The 18339-nt window shown below is 28.1% G+C and overlaps 6 protein-coding genes across 11 annotated transcripts; 1 reads left to right on the plus strand and 5 right to left on the minus strand.

Annotated features, from left to right (window-relative positions):
- Positions 1–482: 482 nt before the first annotated feature.
- LOC107070480 (DNA primase small subunit-like) lies at positions 483–2181 on the minus strand. 2 transcript variants are annotated; one of them, XM_015328728.2, is made up of 6 exons: positions 2046–2181; positions 1815–1965; positions 1579–1748; positions 1310–1505; positions 1016–1223; positions 483–922 (listed from the first exon to the last, which is right to left on the minus strand). In XM_015328728.2, the coding sequence occupies exons 1-6, from the start codon at positions 2125–2127 to the stop codon at positions 569–571; spliced, it is 1161 nt and encodes a 386-aa protein (XP_015184214.1). In that variant the 5' UTR covers positions 2128–2181; the 3' UTR covers positions 483–568. The 2 variants fall into 2 exon arrangements, with proteins under 2 accessions (XP_015184214.1, XP_089032657.1); XM_089176531.1 differs by having other exon boundaries at positions 1815–2130.
- Positions 2182–2210: 29 nt separating this feature from the next.
- On the minus strand, positions 2211–3567 carry LOC107070481 (uncharacterized). Its single transcript, XM_015328729.2, has 2 exons — positions 2534–3567; positions 2211–2342 (listed from the first exon to the last, which is right to left on the minus strand). The coding sequence occupies exon 1, from the start codon at positions 3565–3567 to the stop codon at positions 2539–2541; it is 1029 nt and encodes a 342-aa protein (XP_015184215.2). The 3' UTR covers positions 2211–2342; positions 2534–2538.
- Positions 3511–5195, minus strand: LOC107070482 (60S ribosome subunit biogenesis protein NIP7 homolog). Its single transcript, XM_015328730.2, has 3 exons — positions 4439–5195; positions 4137–4362; positions 3511–4060 (listed from the first exon to the last, which is right to left on the minus strand). Exons 1-3 carry the CDS (start codon positions 4492–4494, stop codon positions 3800–3802), a joined length of 543 nt encoding a protein of 180 aa, XP_015184216.1. The 5' UTR covers positions 4495–5195; the 3' UTR covers positions 3511–3799.
- Positions 5196–7073: 1878 nt separating this feature from the next.
- LOC107070483 (tyrosine-protein phosphatase non-receptor type 11) lies at positions 7074–11002 on the minus strand. 2 transcript variants are annotated; one of them, XM_015328732.2, is made up of 12 exons: positions 10842–11002; positions 10279–10401; positions 9993–10187; positions 9693–9855; positions 9504–9616; positions 9147–9418; positions 8985–9064; positions 8726–8905; positions 8470–8646; positions 8171–8390; positions 7937–8088; positions 7074–7859 (listed from the first exon to the last, which is right to left on the minus strand). In XM_015328732.2, exons 1-12 carry the CDS (start codon positions 10853–10855, stop codon positions 7806–7808), a joined length of 1743 nt encoding a protein of 580 aa, XP_015184218.1. In that variant the 5' UTR covers positions 10856–11002; the 3' UTR covers positions 7074–7805. The 2 variants fall into 2 exon arrangements, with proteins under 2 accessions (XP_015184218.1, XP_015184219.1); XM_015328733.2 differs by having other exon boundaries at positions 10746–10963.
- Positions 11003–11150: 148 nt separating this feature from the next.
- Positions 11151–16552, plus strand: PolD1 (DNA polymerase delta 1, catalytic subunit). Of its 3 annotated transcripts, XM_015328737.2 has the most exons (13): positions 11151–11339; positions 11424–11529; positions 11643–11687; positions 12129–12240; positions 12316–12488; positions 12557–12816; positions 12898–13124; positions 13195–13361; positions 13447–13692; positions 13760–14062; positions 14137–15014; positions 15093–15746; positions 15824–16552. In XM_015328737.2, the coding sequence occupies exons 1-13, from the start codon at positions 11296–11298 to the stop codon at positions 15918–15920; spliced, it is 3312 nt and encodes a 1103-aa protein (XP_015184223.2). In that variant the 5' UTR covers positions 11151–11295; the 3' UTR covers positions 15921–16552. The 3 variants fall into 3 exon arrangements, with proteins under 3 accessions (XP_015184223.2, XP_015184226.2, XP_015184225.2); XM_015328740.2 differs by lacking the exon at positions 11151–11339 and having other exon boundaries at positions 11447–11529; positions 11643–11700; XM_015328739.2 differs by lacking the exon at positions 11151–11339 and having other exon boundaries at positions 11459–11529; positions 11643–11712.
- Positions 15945–18319, minus strand: Arl1 (ADP ribosylation factor-like 1). Of its 2 annotated transcripts, none has more exons than XM_089176613.1 (5): positions 18089–18319; positions 17916–18015; positions 17530–17646; positions 17301–17412; positions 15945–17079 (listed from the first exon to the last, which is right to left on the minus strand). In XM_089176613.1, the coding sequence occupies exons 2-5, from the start codon at positions 17969–17971 to the stop codon at positions 16870–16872; spliced, it is 495 nt and encodes a 164-aa protein (XP_089032739.1). In that variant the 5' UTR covers positions 17972–18015; positions 18089–18319; the 3' UTR covers positions 15945–16869. The 2 variants fall into 2 exon arrangements, with proteins under 2 accessions (XP_089032739.1, XP_015184228.1); XM_015328742.2 differs by having other exon boundaries at positions 18160–18315.
- Positions 18320–18339: the final 20 nt, after the last annotated feature.

The following is an 18339-nucleotide window of genomic DNA, read 5'->3' on the forward strand; positions in this document are numbered from 1 at the left end:
AAACTACACGAAATAAAGCGATAATTAAATAGTAAAGAACGCGTACGAATACTGTGCAAACGTCACGAGTCTCACATAACCTCAATGATGCGCACGCATCGAAATATTCCCAATTATCTGCCGATACAATTTTTTTTTTTTTTAATTCGCCATTAATAATTTTTTAACCAAAAAAGAACAGTTTTTTAACACAAATTAGAAACTTTCAAACTATTTAGAGTTTTTCATTTATGTTTGTATAAATATTATCAACTAATATATTTTATATAAAATATAAATGTAATGTTTTTTTAAACTGAATCTTGTTACTATTATTTAATCGTACATTTAAAGCTGTTCACTACTCCTTTCTTTCAAAGCGCGACTTTAGGACTTAAGTGTGGACATAATACGAACTACGAAACTAAACTGGTCGGTATATTACCTTATGTCGGTAATACTCATACCAAATTAATATAAGCTACAAAATACAAACATTAATATAAATTTATATAAAATATATTATAATTCATAACAATAGACATAACTTCTATCCCATAATGGTACAAAAATAATTTTCAATGTAATATTACTCTGAAATTACTTCTTCTATAAATTTACGAAAAATAATTATAGGATACTTTAAAGAAGTCTTATTGTAATCAATTTTGAAGCGTAAATTGTCTTCATACGATTGTTTTTGACGTATAAAATTTACTTCTGCCACTATCTGATTTATTGTAGGAGAAGTTGTTGGATCAAACTCTTCAATTTGAGTGATATCAAATGGCAAAGCAATTTTTCCTGTTTCATAATGTGTAGAAAATGGACACCTCAATAGATGTCTGTCATCTTTTGTTACATTGATGTCAAACCTGGGACTGCAATAATGTAATTTTACATGATCTACATATTCTGCCAGATTTTTCCAATACTCTAGTTGCTAAAAAAAATATATATAAAAGTATAATTTTAATAATTTTATACATACATAAATGATCATTTTTATAAGTCAAATAATTGTAATCATACGTACAGAATTAATCACTAATTTATGATATTCAATAAATACATTCCATCTATCAAGGCTTGTTGTTTTTTCTTGAAATATTTTTTTAACATCTTCCTGCGCCGGATCAGGAAGTAAAGCCAAGAAATAATTCATACCTTCCTCTGTACCAAGTAGATTTTGATCTATGATGCATAGAGGTACAAATTCAGGTTCTATAAATGAAAGCATGCATCTGTGTTTGTGACATAAAATAAAATATTATATTATTAAAATTATTATAAATATGATAGAGGTAAACATAACAAATAACTACGATACCTATCGTAATAATTCAATTTTCTTAGCCAAAATTGGTCATCCTTAAGTACACACTTTAATAACTGGTGTTTCATGAAAGTTATAATTGCACACCGACCACGTGGATACAATTTCCTAGCTTCTTTATCACAAACCCAACAATGTATTCCTCTTCTGCCAGAAAAGATCCATAGTATCTTTTTATATCCCAAAAAATCTATTAAAAAAAGAATTAATAAACAAATCTCAAAGTATATTTTACTTAATGCTACTACTGCATGCATACTGACCTATTAAATGCCTATTTAATATTTTACAGGCAATAACAACATATTTCCAACACCTTTTACAGATTTCTTTATTTTGACAGCATGTTCTGACATCGTTATAGTCAGAAGCATCTATATCGAAGATTAATTCCCTTTCTTCACAGGTTTTTGACATATCACCATTCTTCGGTCTGAAATATTTTCTTTTTTTAATATTAAGTACACTTTCATTAATAAAAGTATAAAACACTGCTTACGGCACATTGTAAATAGCTCCAATATTAATCGCTACAGGTTTTTCTTTTAAAATAATCGCTCTAAGATGATTAGGAAATTCAAAAGTCAGATACCTCAGGTATACACCTTTTACAAGTCTTATTGAAAATTCTCTGCGTTTGAGGCAGGTGTCTGAAAAACATAAATTAAATATTGTATACAATTTGTTAAACAAATTTGAAAAAGATATGTAATCATTTGTAATTTTATACCATCTTTGTAAGTCAACCATTTACAAATATCCACCACAGGGAAAACATATGTGAAATACGTTCTAAAAATTGCTCTATCCATATTCAAGACCCAAAAGACACTATGGCGTTTGTCTAATTTTTGTAGAGAACAGCACAATAATACTTGTCTTTTATTCCATATTGTTTTTTTGGATACATGCAAGCATTAGTACAGTTTGACATTTTTTCTTATGTTTTTGTTCCGTATAATTTAAACTACACCTCAGATTCGAATTAGTTGAATAATCCGCCACGTATGTGCTTAGCGCTATTTATCTACAACCAATCATCGCACACATAAATTCTAATTCTTTTCGCGCCAAATTTAAAAATGTAATAAGTTGATAGAAATAATTTATAAGTGTATAAAACATTTATTATTAAATAATAGATATTTTATATATATAACAGGACAAAGCCCTAATAAAAAGATGAAGAAGAAGAAGAAGATATTTTATATCACCTACAGATATTATGCATTTTCCCACGTTGATTTTCCTCCAATGCAAAGTCCACCAGAACAACCAACAGAATAACAAGGTTTATTACCTAAGTGTGATCTTATATGTATATTAGAAGTAGAAGTATCTATAATAAATTTTTCGGAAGGCCAAGGGTTGTCTTTTTCTTCCTTATCGTTAATTTGATTATATTTATCAATATATTGAGTTTTTAACGAGCTGAAAAGATCTTTAGGAAGTTTATCTCGTTCTGCCAACATCGTACAAATTGGAGTCAAATCAATAATGAAATTAGAATTAGGTGGTAAATTTATTTCATTTGGTTTAAGTTTTTCATCAGGAAAACAAATTTTGTTTTCTCTTTCTTGTGCTCTTATTAAAACTTCATCATAAATTGGTACTCTTGCACATCGAAATTCATCAGGAAAATTTTGATTTTTAAATAACAATGTTTTTTCATCAATTGCAAATTCTACAGTACTATATTTACCAATACATTGAAGTCTTAAAAAAAGAGATATCATGCCACACATCATACGTTCTTCATTTAAAAGAACAAATTTATTTTTAATAACATATGGTTTTGGCATGTAATTAGTATCATTCGTCGCCATTGTAACTTGATTGCATAAACATCCATACAAAGGAATTTCTGCTTCGGCTAAAGGACCTTTTAGGATTTGGTATGGACATATAGATATACCTTTTATTTTATAAACATCTAAAGTCAACTTAGAAGATCTCATTGCATTTATCAACTCGCTTGGAATCCTTGGAAATAAATGCGTTTGTCCACAATTAAAATTAATAATACGGCATTTGGCATCACTACGAATTTCTTTTGACTTTTCTGTTTTAGTTAATTCGTATTCATTTTGAAATATTCTAATTAGAGGAAAATCAATGAATTTCAAATCTATTCCTAAATTAGTTAACTCTTTTTTTGGTAATTTATCAATGTAAAGAGTAACGTCATTTACAAATACTTCTAACGTGAATAATTGTTCATCTTCTGTACTTTTACAACTGTTGCAAGTCATGACGAATGTAACACACAATGCAGTTTTATAAATCAAAACATAACGGAATGAATGTGTAGTTATTTCTATCTTATAAATGAATGTATACAATGTCTGAATAAAATGATAATTACAGAAAATTTTGACAGTTTTAACTATACTTTCAATTGTTTTACTTATTCATTTTATATAAAATATAAATATAACATCTTAAAATTTATATACAATGAAATGATATCTAGAAACCTTGAAATTATAATAATGTATCCTCGGATCGAAGATATTCTCCAATATCTGCTTGATGAAAGCAGATTGTTGCCACAGGATCTGCATTTTTACAATCCAACGTGCTTTTAGCCATCACACCAAATCCCAGAGGTACATCGTTCATAGAATAAACGACTACACCTTGATATTGTCCTGTATTTTCTGTTATACGTCCCAATCCAGATTTTAAGACGTGATGTCCATATAAAAATTGTTGTTCCGCAGAAGATTTAACCCAAAGTTTATGCTTGAAATAGAATGCAAAAATTAATAATTATTAACTGTAAGAAGATAAATGCTTTATTATTTTTATTCAAACTTACTTGAGCGTACGGAGCAAGATAATGTAAAGCAGTTATATGTAATTGAAATTTGCCAGACTTGGTGAACTTTCCAAGACAAATACCTAAACTAACTAAATTATCTGGATTAATCGTATTAGCTAATTTTAAAATCTTTTCTGAAACATAATACACTCTATCCTTCTTTTCACGAAAACAATACATGCCGTCTGGTCTGTCTATTAAATTTTTTATATTTTCTCCAATACTGTAAAATAAAATAACCTCTATGTAATTCATGGTAAATTTTAACAATTTTAAAAAAATACTTGTAGAAAACTTACTATTTTTTTAATTTTTCAAGCACAAGCTTTGTTCTTTCTTCTGATAAACGTCTCATATTTGTTTATAAATTAAACTATTCGGATTTACAATATTAAATAATAATAAACACCACGCACGATGGACGATGCACTATGAATGTAAACAGCGTGTAGGTTACCTAACCTCTCTAACATATTTTACCATGCTACTCACATGCTACCTACAATTGAACTAACAGGAAGTAGTATCAGAACATTAAATTGCAAATAATACGTATTATAGTTGAGAATATATGATAATTGGTATTAATATATTAATTAAAAATATTAAATTATTAACATTCGACATTTTTTTGTATGTACAATAACATTATTTAAATAAAATATATTATTATATTTTCTATCAATCTCAACATTTTACTTATTTTATTCTAGATATTTATTTTCAACCAATATTAGGTTTTAATAATTAAAAACTTCTTCTCTTTATTTACATTCATATATTCGTCATTTTATTCTACAATTTTAAATAAATGTACTTCATCTAATAAAAGAGTTCGTCTAATCTAATTAAAGAAGGAGATTTAGTGTTTTTTCTCATTTTTCTAATATTATTTAATTTTTGTGAAGAAACAACTTGCTTACGAATCATATTTTTGTTTCATATAAATTCTCTTGTATACAAATTTACATGATCGTGAATTTGACATTACTTATAATGACGTATACATACTACAACATATTACAGCATCGACAATTAGAATTTATAAAATATTTTATAAAATGATACAATCATTTTCATTTAAAATATAAATTTTGTTAATTTAATTTCATCGAATAACTTAAAAATATATATTTATATATGTATATGTATAGCTACACAATGCATTAATAAAAAAAGATAAGAAAGCGTGTTATTGCATTAAAAAATAAAACTATAAAGATTATAACTAATAAGTATATAAATGTACATTTTTGTGTTTTTAATATAACGCATAAACAAATTTAAAATGTACAAATATTCATTCGTTGAACTATCAAGTTATATTATACATTTATAATTTAGAATCAATAATAATTGGTTACTAATATTGGAATTATAAAAAATGATAATTCCTATATTTAAATTTTTGTTTACAATGTTTAGATTAAGATAGGATCTATCAAATGTTTACATATATTACCAAGAATTTGTTTCCGACGTTAATATCTTAACAACTATTAAAGAAAGCGTATATTTATTCTATAGAATGCATATTTAAAACTTTTGGCGAACATACACTCAAGTACGATAAATCAAATAAGAAAATTATGATTCTTAAGCGGCATTGTCATATGTGCGTATAATGTATTTATAAGTTCATAGATGTTAAGCGATAAAAGATATTTGAACGATGTATCACATCTTTATGTTCTGTCCTGTTATAAAGTTAATGATAAAAAATCAATCCTAACAATTATTAAAAAATATCTATAATACAGTCATAATAATAAAAAGTATATCTAACCATAATACGATGAAAATAATAATAAACAATTTATCTTAGTTATTATGCGAGAGTAAGTGGATTTTGTAAAACTTTACGCTCACAAAAACCTTTAAGATTTGTCTTTTTTCTTTTCTTTTAATATATATATATATATGTATGTATATGAAATTAATACTTGTAACTGCCTTCATTTACTTATCATTTGAAAAAGATACAGTGTTCATTACTTATCTTATGTAAATGATCAATTAATTTACAAAGTTAACACATTCGAAAATTTTCAATAATAAATTTGAGATTCACCAAATTGTTAACAAATGTACATTCAATTATTCTCTTAATATTATATATTTATATTAAAATATCTGGTGAAGTTGTTTGCTGTTTCAAATATCATATATATATTTAATGACACACTTAATTTTGATCGAATTTGTTTTGTTTATGCAATGCTAATTTATATTTTTACTAATCTGATTATTTTCTTCCTGCATAGGATGGTATTATTATCCTTGACAGGATTATGTATATTGCCCGTGCTTATGTAACTATTCCATTTAACTTATATCGTAATGTCAAATAAATAAAATATACATATACACGCATAAGTATATGCATACTTTATAAAATAATTAATTAATTATAAAAATTAAAATATTATTATACAAGCAATAAAAAAAGTAACTTATTTACATTCACTAATACCAACTAAACAAATATTTTTCAAAATTTAATAAACAAAAACTAAGTTGGCAACACTGGACAAAATTGCGCGCTTTTTGAATATGATACAAATAGCGCTTATTGCAAATTAGAACATTTTCATATTTTAAAATATAATTAAACAACCATATAAACCATATATATATATATATAAGCTTCTGTACTTATTTCCTTAGCTTCAGAAAATATTCATCATTAGACTAAGAATAAGCTCGTTTCTTTCTAATCCCTTTTTTTAAGTAAGTGAAGAAGTTCACAAGTATATATATTTTTTTTTTTTTTTTAAGAACTTTTATGTGAAAATTCGAATGTTTTAACACATAGTTTATCTATAAGTACTTGAGTGCATGTGAGTATGCACATATATATGTATATATATATATATATATATACACGTACATACATACATACAATTTTGTAATTCATAGCAATATTTCTATGTGTTTATTTTTTTTTGTCTAGTTAGTTCTCTTTTTGTTAAATTTGAAAGATCGTTTTCAGTATCTTATTTTTGTGTGTCAAAGATTATAAGATATGTGTACAAGATTATCGTTTCTATATCCTTCCATTCGTGTATTAAATCGAATACCTCTTGTGTTTTGTACTATTAGAAAAATGTATACATAAGTGACTTGATTTGAATATATTTATATATAACAGGCTTCATTCGAATATATCTATCATTTATCGCGTCATCAAGCTACGAATTACTTTGTCCAATCTTTTATCTATGTATATATATATATGTTAATTATTTAAAAATTGTGTTTCTTCTTTTGTTTTCTTTATTTTATTTTAATCCGAGATATAGAATCTTGGTAGTCTTAATCTCTTTTTGTTGATTGAGAGTTTCGCTCTTTGACCCGAGCTAGGTAATGAAATAAATTATCATCTTTGTTACGTTCACTTTTTTCTTCTTCTTCTTCTTTATCTTCCCTGATAACAATGCTTTCTCAGTTTCTCAGTTTCTTCATTTCAATTTCTCAGTTTCAACATCTCTCACATTATAATCGGTTTAATTGCTTGATAATGTCAATAAGCGAACTGAGATAGAAGTTATATCAGTGAAAGTCGTCTAACTTTTTAAACATTTAATTTTCTGTGACGAGAACATAGATTTGAGCAGCTTCCCGCAACTCATTCCTTCATGTCTATTCGTTATGCAATATCATTTTTCAGTACCGCCGTAATCGAATATTAGTATATTCACGACCCAACTGTAATGATTTCTATGAAAAAAGAAACGTTATTTAAATTAAAAGATGGTAATGGATTGTTAGAAAATATATAATATTTTTATTCCTACCTGTTCAGCTTGCATTCTTTGAGATACAGTCTCAATGTAATGTAAAACTGCGAGATAAACAAATTTATATTGTGCTTCAGTCTGTACCATACCAGATCTTTGAGAGCGTACTCTTTGAATAGTTCGTTGAATATCAATCTCACAATCAAGACCTAACACGATTAATAATATTAATATATCTTTTCTTTTATGTAGAGAATAAAACTAGAATATTATTAGATAAAAAATAATTACCATAGCGTTTAATTTGATCCAAAATCATATCAATAACAATAAAAGTTCCAGTCCTTCCTATTCCAGCGCTACAGTGAACAAGAATTGGGCCCATGGTTGGTGCTGTATTTGGAGTATTTGGTGTAACAGCAGCAGCTAGTAATTCTTGTCTAGCATTAACATCGTGAAGAAAGTTTAAAACGCAACCAGGATCCGATGGTACACCATGGTCGGGCCAAGCCTATAAAATAATTTGAAAATGTTATCAATATAATAGATAATCTTTTATGAACTATAATCAATGAAAAAAAGATAATAACTTGAAAATGGTAATGGTATATCCTTCTAGCAACCATGAAATTGGGTTTGTTTCCTTGTAATAAAAATTCACGTAAAGTATAATCAGCTGTTTCGGTACAAGAAAGAGCATGAACTTTCCATGTGCCTCCATATTCTGCTATTTCTCCTTTTTCAGGCCAATACCGAGCGCATTTATTCTGAAAAGCAATGATGCATGGATCGTTAACTGCATTCATATTACTATTTGATATAAAAAAATGTATTTTTTTAGCTTACTTTCCCTCTTTCCATTTCTTTCGTAGTCATAACGATTACTCGAGTGTTTTCTTGATACACCATGTGCCAGAAGTCTCCAATAGTGTTTGGAAGACAGCCTTGCGTAGCAATATAACATTTATTAAACTGACCAACCTCATTTCCACTAACACCAGGTACTGCTCCATCGGCTTCTTCATTCTGTAAATACAATACTTATTAAATATAACAGATTTAAAATTAATATATAAAAAATATTGATGTGATAAATAAATTATACCCTGATATAATTAGCATTAATATAATCTGATCCAGGTACATTAGGATCTACATCTTTCAAGTGTACTCTCGTATGATCAACTGTAATTAATTATATAATAAACAATTTATAGAAACAAAAAATATCTTTTAAAATGACGTATATACAAACATATAATCTTACACGGTAAAATATTTTTGTATCGATTTTTCGCTCGATTTTCTAATCTTAAACCTTCTTTCCTGGAAAACAAATGACGACATTCTAGTTGTTGCAATGATTCAAATTCTTCCCAAAATCCTGCTTTTCCTTTACCACGACCTGTACTGCCTTCGTTAGTATCTGTTGCTCCATTTCGACATAATAATCCGTTAGAACAACCATTCTCTTTGTGTAACTGCCTTACTCTACTTTCAATTCCGCTGGCGTTTATACGAGTTGCATTGAATGGTTGTCTAAAAAGAGAAAATGAACATTAAAATTATTATTTTTTTAAATTGTAAATGTACAGCATGATAATAGTAACACAAATATTGTTACCGAAGATGAACAACACTTCCACTTGTTTCAACCATTGGATTTCGTTTATAATGTTCTATAAGATCGCTGAGACTATCAAATTTATCTCCTCCTCCCACGTCGTATTTATTATCCTGTGAAATATACAAATTTTATTAATTACGAACAGTCCAATGAAATGAAATATAAATTATAATAAATATAATTAACCTGTGATCGTATCATAACATGTGTAACACGGTCATCAGTACGAACAGACAATACAAAATCCCCAGGTTTACTCTGTGATTCACGAACTAGAAATGATCCATTTTTTCCCCTTTCCATCATCAAACGTTCTGCTTCCTTTGCTGATAAATGGCCATGGAACCACCTTTACCCATATTTTACTATTAACATACCATGCTATATGTGCGCATTTAAAGTAATAATAGAAGATTTTTATACCAACATATTAAATTGCAGTTTAGAAAGGAATTACACCTTTTATCATATTTTGTTATACAATACCTTTCAGTCGTTGGATCAGCACAATTCAAAGGATATTTCAACTCTATTATCTCTCCATTCTTTTTACGTAGCTGACCACCATTTTCCATGTAAAATTGTACGAGTTCTGACAATGTTGCAAACTTTTCACCTCCGTAAAGATCATAAAAGTCTCCTGTGTTTTGTATTTTAATATGAGTCACTTCACCATTGCGTCTATGAATATAATTAATGATATCAATTATTAATAATGCATACTTTATATTTTATCATCTAAATGTAACAAAAGTATAATGCTTGAATTTACCTTACGGATAACGTGAAATCACCAGGATTTGATGAACTTGGACGTGCTAGAAAGGAACTATCATAACCTCGTTCCATTAATAAACGTTCTGCCTCTAATCCTGATATGTTAGGATGAAACCATCTGTGATCAAAAATATTTATTTTCATTTGCATGTGCAACAATGTAATCAAATATTCTTTCTGCTTCTCTTTATTACAAGTTTGAAAATGAAATATCTAATAACCTCTTGCATTGATAAAATATCAAATTTTTATAATAAATATTATCACCGACATTTTTATATGTAATAATGTGCAAAATATGTAAAGTATTTGCAAATTCCAAAAAACTTATGTTATTTGGAAATAAAAATATTCTTTAAAGAATTTGAAAAATTTCAGAAATGCATTTTTGTAAATGCACTCGATAAAAAATGTTGTTTATTTATAACATTGACACTTAATTTCTAAGTATGTCTGACTAACCTGCTGTTGTGCCGACGATATGCAAAATTGTTCTTGGAATGTCCATGAATTACGATAATCCTATTTTTTTTCAACGAGTATAAAAACGTGCCTTACCTGCGAGATGCCATGTCGCAATTACAACTACGCCCTACTAGGATTTAATTCTTCATTATAACACATTGAAATTCACAGTCACGACCACTAAATTCTAAATACTTTAACTAAACATTAACTAAGCACTAGAACGCTGTTTGACATAATTCATTTTGCACGGTATATCATATTATACTAGATGGATTAACTTATATTCGTATTCTTGAATTTAGTACATTTTTAGTCGACAGACGGCGCACGATGTAACCAAAGAAATAGAGAAAGAAACAGACCAATCACAAGGAAGGAAATTTAAATTCCCGCGTTTTTCAGAATTTCGAAAGGGTTAGCTGTTCATTGTGTACGGTTACGAGTGAAATATTACGTTTTATGTTTATTTATTTATATTTAAAGTTTATTGATAAATAAATTAATAAATTAATAAATAAATAAATAAATAAATAAATAACTAAACATGAGTAAAATGGGATCTAAACCTGTTAAAAAAGCAAAGTACAGGTATAGTATAACCTCTGATTCTAACCTACTTATTTTGAATTAGTAAAAAAATGTATTAATTTTTATAAAATGTTATCTTTTTAGTAACAATGATGACGATGATGATCCTCCATGGTCGTTTGAAGCAGAATTGGCGAATATGGAAAATATAGATGATCAATTTGATGTGGTCACACAAGTAACTGGTGAAGTAAGTGATTAAAGAATAATCAAATTTGCCAATTCTTTTAAATAAATTATTAAATATGTAGCATAAGACTGCGATGATTATATATTATTAAATATATTAATTTTATTCTTTAGCCTATCGATAACTGTGAAATGACGATAGTCAATAAGCTAAACGCAGTGAGTGATTATGGTAACAATAATTGTAAGCTCATTGCAACATGTAAATGTATGCTTACATATCGTTCATATGCATCTATTTAATCGATAGAAGTTGCATATATTAATTCGTTGATTCAATTGCTTTATACCATGAATGCTTGCTTTATATGTTTTTATTTTTACAGTCATACAATCTTATTTATATAATTTTTTAAACACTAAATCTACCACATTTTTATTCTTGAAATTTTCTATATAAACTAGTCACTTTGACAAGCCATGATAGGTTTAGCGTTTACATATTTGCTACCATTATCTCATCTATTACGTACAGATTTCTTTTGAAAGCACAGCATTAGACATTTGTAACATCAGTTAATGTGAAACATGTGTTCATAATATCATGACATATATACAAATTTATTAAACGATATTAACTAATTAATCATTATAATATAGGGTCCTGAACAAGAAAATATATCTACAAAATGGGGTAGGCCACCTGTACCAGATTTAAATCCAGAAATTGATGAACTAATTTTTCAACAAATAGATATTGATCATTATATAGGTAAAATTACATTTAAATTATATTATACTTCTGATGTCAATAGATATATTTAATCAGTAATTATTATTTAAAAAGGTGAGCCACTACCAGAAATGCCAGGTAATAAATGTGGTCCTGTTCCAATCATGCGAATGTTTGGTGTAACAGAACAAGGAAATTCTGTTTGTTGTCACGTTCATGGATTTTGTCCATACTTATTTGTTACTGCACCACAAAAATTTACAGATGCACATTGTAAACCTTTCAAGGTATATTGTATAAGAAGTATAATTTGGAAACATTCATATAGATTTTATAATCACATATTTTGTTGCAGGATGCACTCAATGCTGCTGTTAAAAAAGATATGAAATCAAATCCAAATAATATTCAAGATGCTGTGTTAGCTGTTGAAATTGTTTACAAGCAAACTGTATATTCATATACAGGAACTGAAAAAAATGCATTTCTCAAAATTACAGTTGCACTTCCTAAATTAATAGCGGCTTGTAAAAGACTTCTTGAAAAAGAAATTGTTTATAGTGCGTTTAATCATACTTATATACCATTTGAAACTAATATTGATTTTGATATTAGGTATGAATAATGTTATTTAACAATAATATGATAAAATATATTGTTTAAAGATTCTCAAATGAATTCTTTCATTCCTAATAGATTTATGGTTGATACATCGGTAGTAGGTTGTTGTTGGATCGAACTATCACCAAAGAAATGGAAATTAAGAGGTCAATATGGACATAAATTGCCAATGACATCCAGATGCCAGTTAGAAGTAGATGTTGCATGGGATGCTTTTATAGCTCATCCAGCAGAAGGCGAATGGTCCAAAGTTGCACCATTTAGAATACTTAGTTTTGATATAGAATGCGCAGGACGAAAAGGTAAAAAAATACTTCATAAAATTAGTAGTAATTTGATTAATTATATCATTTATTACATATTTGTTTGTAGGTATATTTCCTGACCCTAATCATGATCCTGTTATACAAATTGCAAATATGGTAATCAGGCAAGGAGAAACAGAACCATTTTTACGAAATATATTTACCCTCGATTTATGTGCACCTATTGTTGGTTGTCAAGTTCTTTGTTTTAAAAAGGAAGCAGAACTTTTAAAGGTACATTTGCAATAACAACAAATATATATTATATTTACATAATACGTTAATATTATTAATTAATTTTATTTTGTTTGTTTTTTAGAAATGGGCTGAATTCATACGACAATTAGATCCGGATATTTTTACTGGATATAATATTAGTAATTTTGATTTTCCATATTTAATTAATCGTGCTAAATTTCTCGACGTCAAAGACTTCGTATATCTTGGTAGAATCCGAGATGTAAAATCAGTGGTTAAAGATCAGGTATTGCAGAGTAAACAAATGGGACGACGTGAATACAAAGTTATAAATTTTGAAGGTAGAATACCATTCGATTTATATTTGGTGAGTAAATTAAAAAACTAAATAATTAAAAAGAACTACATTTATATATTATTTATTTGTGTTTTAGGTATTAGTAAGAGACTATAAATTAAGATCCTATACTTTGAACGCTGTTTCTTATCATTTCTTGCAAGAACAAAAAGAAGATGTGCATCATAGTATTATTACCGATTTGCAAAATGGTAATTCACAAACTCGAAGACGTCTTGCAGTGTATTGCTTGAAGGATGCATATTTACCATTAAGATTGTTAGACAAATTAATGTGTATTATTATTTATATGGAAATGGCAAGAGTTACTGGCGTTTCTTTAATGAGTTTATTAACTAGAGGACAACAAATTAAAGTCGTTTCTCAACTTTTAAGAAAGGTATATTTGTTAAATATTTATTAATATTAAATACATATAAAATATTGTATTATATACTATATATTTCTTTATAGACACAAGAAAAAGATTATTTAATACCAGTACACAGTGGACATGGAACAGATGAACAATTTGAAGGAGCTACAGTCATAGAACCAAAACGTGGTTATTATAATGATCCTATTGCCACCTTGGATTTCAGTTCTCTATATCCCAGTATTATCATGGCTCATAATTTATGCTATACAACTTTATTAACACCTGACAAACAAAACAAATATGATTTAAAAACCGATGACGTTACACAGACTCCAAGCAATTCATTGTTTGTTAAATCTCATATTAGAAAAGGATTGCTTCCAGAAATTTTGGAAAATCTTTTGTCAGCTAGAAAAAAGGCCAAAGCTGAATTAAAAAATGAAACTGATCCCCTTAAACAAAAGGTCTTGGATGGTAGACAGTATGCTTTAAAAGTATCAGCTAATTCTGTGTATGGATTTACAGGCGCCCAGATGGGAAAATTACCTTGTTTAGAAATTTCTGCAAGTGTTACTGCTTATGGACGTGAGATGATAGAAAAAACAAAAGAGGAAGTTGAAAATCATTATCGCATTGAAAATGGTTATAAAAACGATGCCATTGTTATATATGGTGATACTGATTCTGTAATGGTTAAATTTGGTGTCCAGAAGGTAGAAGATGCAATGGAATTAGGTAGAAATGCTGCAGAATACGTTACCTCCAAATTTATTAAACCCATTAAATTAGAATTTGAAAAAGTTTACTTTCCTTATCTTTTAATAAATAAAAAAAGATACGCTGGTCTTTACTTTACCAAACCTGATAAACATGATAAAATGGATTGCAAAGGTTTAGAAACTGTAAGAAGAGATAATTGTCCTTTAGTAGCAAACATGATGAACACCTGTTTGGAAAAATTACTTATTGATAGGTAAGTTCAATTGCAATATCTGTATTTTATAATTATATCATTTGTATGTAATAAATGTTATCTTGCATTTATATACAGAAATCCTGATGATGCCCTTGATTATGCGAAACAAATGATAAGTGATCTTTTATGTAATCGTATCGACATATCTCAATTGGTTATTACAAAAGAATTAACGAAAACTGATTACACTGCTAAACAAGCTCATGTCGAGTTGGCAGCAAAAATGAAGAAACGTGATGCGGGAACAGCACCTAAACTCGGTGATCGTATTCCATACGTATTTATAAGTGCCTCTAAGGGTACTCCGGCTTATAAGAAAGCTGAGGATCCTATATATGTCTTACAAAATAGTATTCCTATTGATACCACTTATTATTTAGAAAATCAATTGTCCAAACCGTTATTACGAATTTTTGAACCAATTCTTGGGGACAAAGCACAATCATTACTTTTAAGAGGTGATCATACGCGTACGAAAATTGTTGCCACTTCCAAAGTTGGCGCATTAGCTGCATTTACACATAAAAAAGAAACCTGTATTGGTTGTAAATCTATTTTACCGCTGGATAGAGAAAAAATGGCTGTGTGTCAATATTGCGAAAAACATGAAGCTGAAATTTATCAAACTGAATTAACTATGCAAACAAAATTGGAAGAGAAATATAACTCGTTATGGACAGAGTGTCAAAGATGTCAAGGAAGTTTGCATCAACAAGTTTTATGCACCAGGTAACAATTGGAAATATTTTTGTTGTTTTAAATATGCATAAATGTTTATAATAAATCTTGTTTTATTTTTCTTTCAGCCGTGACTGTCCTATATTTTACATGAGAACGAAAATTCAAATAGAGCTAGACTCTCAGGTTAAAAAGATTGAAAGATTTGGAACTCCGATATGGTAAACATCATTTTTAACAAAATCTTCCTTTATTTTGTTTGATTTTTTTTTGTATTTTATATGATTATGTTCTGTTTTTAAATGTGTGAACAAAAATTTACATAGAATTAGATGCTTAAGTTAAAAAAATCGAATGATTTGGAACTCTCGATTGTTAAAAATCATCCATAATTCGAAGAAAATCTATTTTTATTTTGATTCATTCATTTTGTTTTATTTTGCTTGATTTTGTTTTAAATTGGCGCATTTTTTTTTACACGATCGTTTTGTTTTTAAATGTTCGCTTAGGTGAATACGTACTTCGTCACTTTACATTCAGCAAAAACTTATTTATTAGATACATTATTAACTAATGATTATTATTCATATTAAGATGTAAAACATTAACTAGATTCATTAATTATTTTTCTTCAAAGATTGTTCTGTTAATGCATATGAAATTAAGTCTTTATTTGTGACAGTATTTTCCAATATATTAACTTTCATTTACAAATAATATTAAATAAGGATAGTAAGGATATTAATATTAAAAAAGTATTCGGCTCTCTACAATCATATAATGTGTGTAAAGATGAAATAATCATCTTAAGAGATGTGATTCAATTACATTTTAATACAAAGGTATATGTATTCGCATATGTTGACAAAAAATTAATTATTTTTGCCTTCATTTTATCTTTTTCTTGTCTTTGTTTAATGTTTTTTGTTTTGTTGCTTTTATCTTGATTCGTAAGAAAGATAAAATTTCTGACATCTATTATGTCCTATCTATTATGAAAAGTATGGTCAATTTTATATGCGAAAAATGCAAGGTATTTATAAAATATAATAATATTTGAATAAATAAACACAAATGAGCTCTTCCCAATTACGTGGGATATTTGAAGTGACAGTCATACGACCAGTCTCTTTATAAGGCTTGAGTAAGAAAAATGATGATGATGTAATGTCGATCATTTTCTACTCTGTAACGCGTTTGACAGCCAATCCATCGCTTGGTCAAGACCTTCTCCTTTAGTTGCTGAAGTTTTAAATATTTGGAATGTTCTATTCTTAAGCGCGTCCAATCCAAGAGCTTGATGCACTTCTGCGACACTTAAACAACCAGCCATATCTTGTTTGTTTGCCAGTACTACCAGAATGGCACCTTGTAATTCTTCTTCCTTCGGAAATGAAATAATATTGTTAGACTAATCAAAGTAACATATATTAATCGTTTCAGTCCCATTCAAATTTCTTGTCAAAAAGTATTATATAATTAAAATATACAATGTGAAATTGTTAATACGAATTTTCAGAATATTTGTGGGATTTAAACGATTATATTCGTTAAACATTTAAAAATTTGACTGACGTGTATATTTAAATCAATATATTTTCTTACCCCTAGCATATATATTAGTTCATCTTTTGATATGCCTATTCTATCTCTATCTGCAGAGTCAACCACGTATATTATCGCATCCGTATTAGAATAGTAACACCTCCAATATGGTCTGAAATATTAATTCATATATTAATTATCAATTGATTTTCTGTGTATAACAATTATTTTGTAGAAACCGTTGAACGTTTTAAAGGTCAAAATTATCGAGATAAATCGTTTACTTTACCGTATACTCGTTTGCCCTCCGAGATCCCATACTTGGAATTTTAAATTCTTATATGTAACTTGTTCTACATTAAATCCTATTGTAGGTATCGTAGTTACCACTTCACCGACCTGCAATCTGACATAAGATTGTCAAAAAATTGTAATAATATATATGAATGATATTTTTAGTTACATCAGACTGTCAAATATACTGGGAACAGGAATAGGTTGACAAATATTGATTGATGATTATAACGAGTGATAAGATATAGCGTGTGTATCATAAAGATACTAAGGAAATGAGTAATTAATGATTAAAAATACAAAGAGTTGATTATAATTCGTTGATAATAGAAATGGATCATTTAAATGTGAACTGTCATTGTTGAAAGTAGAATAACAAACCTATATAAAATCGTAGTTTTACCGGCTCCGTCCAAGCCTAAAATTAATATTCGCATTTCTCGACTTCCTAACAGATTACGAAAATAACTGAGCAACCCTCCTGAAATAAGAAATAGAAAAAACTTGAAATATATTTATTCGAATGATAAAATAAGTTTCATGTGCAATCTTACAGTGTTTGTACTCAGCTCGTTAGGCAACCCGAAAAGCGCACACGTAATCTTTAATTCATGACACAACTCACCCATATCGATAAAATGTTATTTTCAAAACCATGCAGCACCGATTCAAAGTTTATTGTCAAAATGTGATAATAACCACAACTGTATCCAAGTAACCGGGGGCGTACACCCCTTCTCTAAGTTATTACGGTTACAATTCCTCTCTTGCTGACTCGCACGAGAAATCGCACGAAATTCGTCTC

The sequence above is a fragment of the Polistes dominula genome, unplaced genomic scaffold, assembly GCF_049000335.1.
Source record: "Polistes dominula isolate Pdom_NZ unplaced genomic scaffold, Pdom_raw_medaka contig_32, whole genome shotgun sequence".
Classification (NCBI taxonomy): Eukaryota; Metazoa; Arthropoda; class Insecta; order Hymenoptera; family Vespidae; genus Polistes; species Polistes dominula.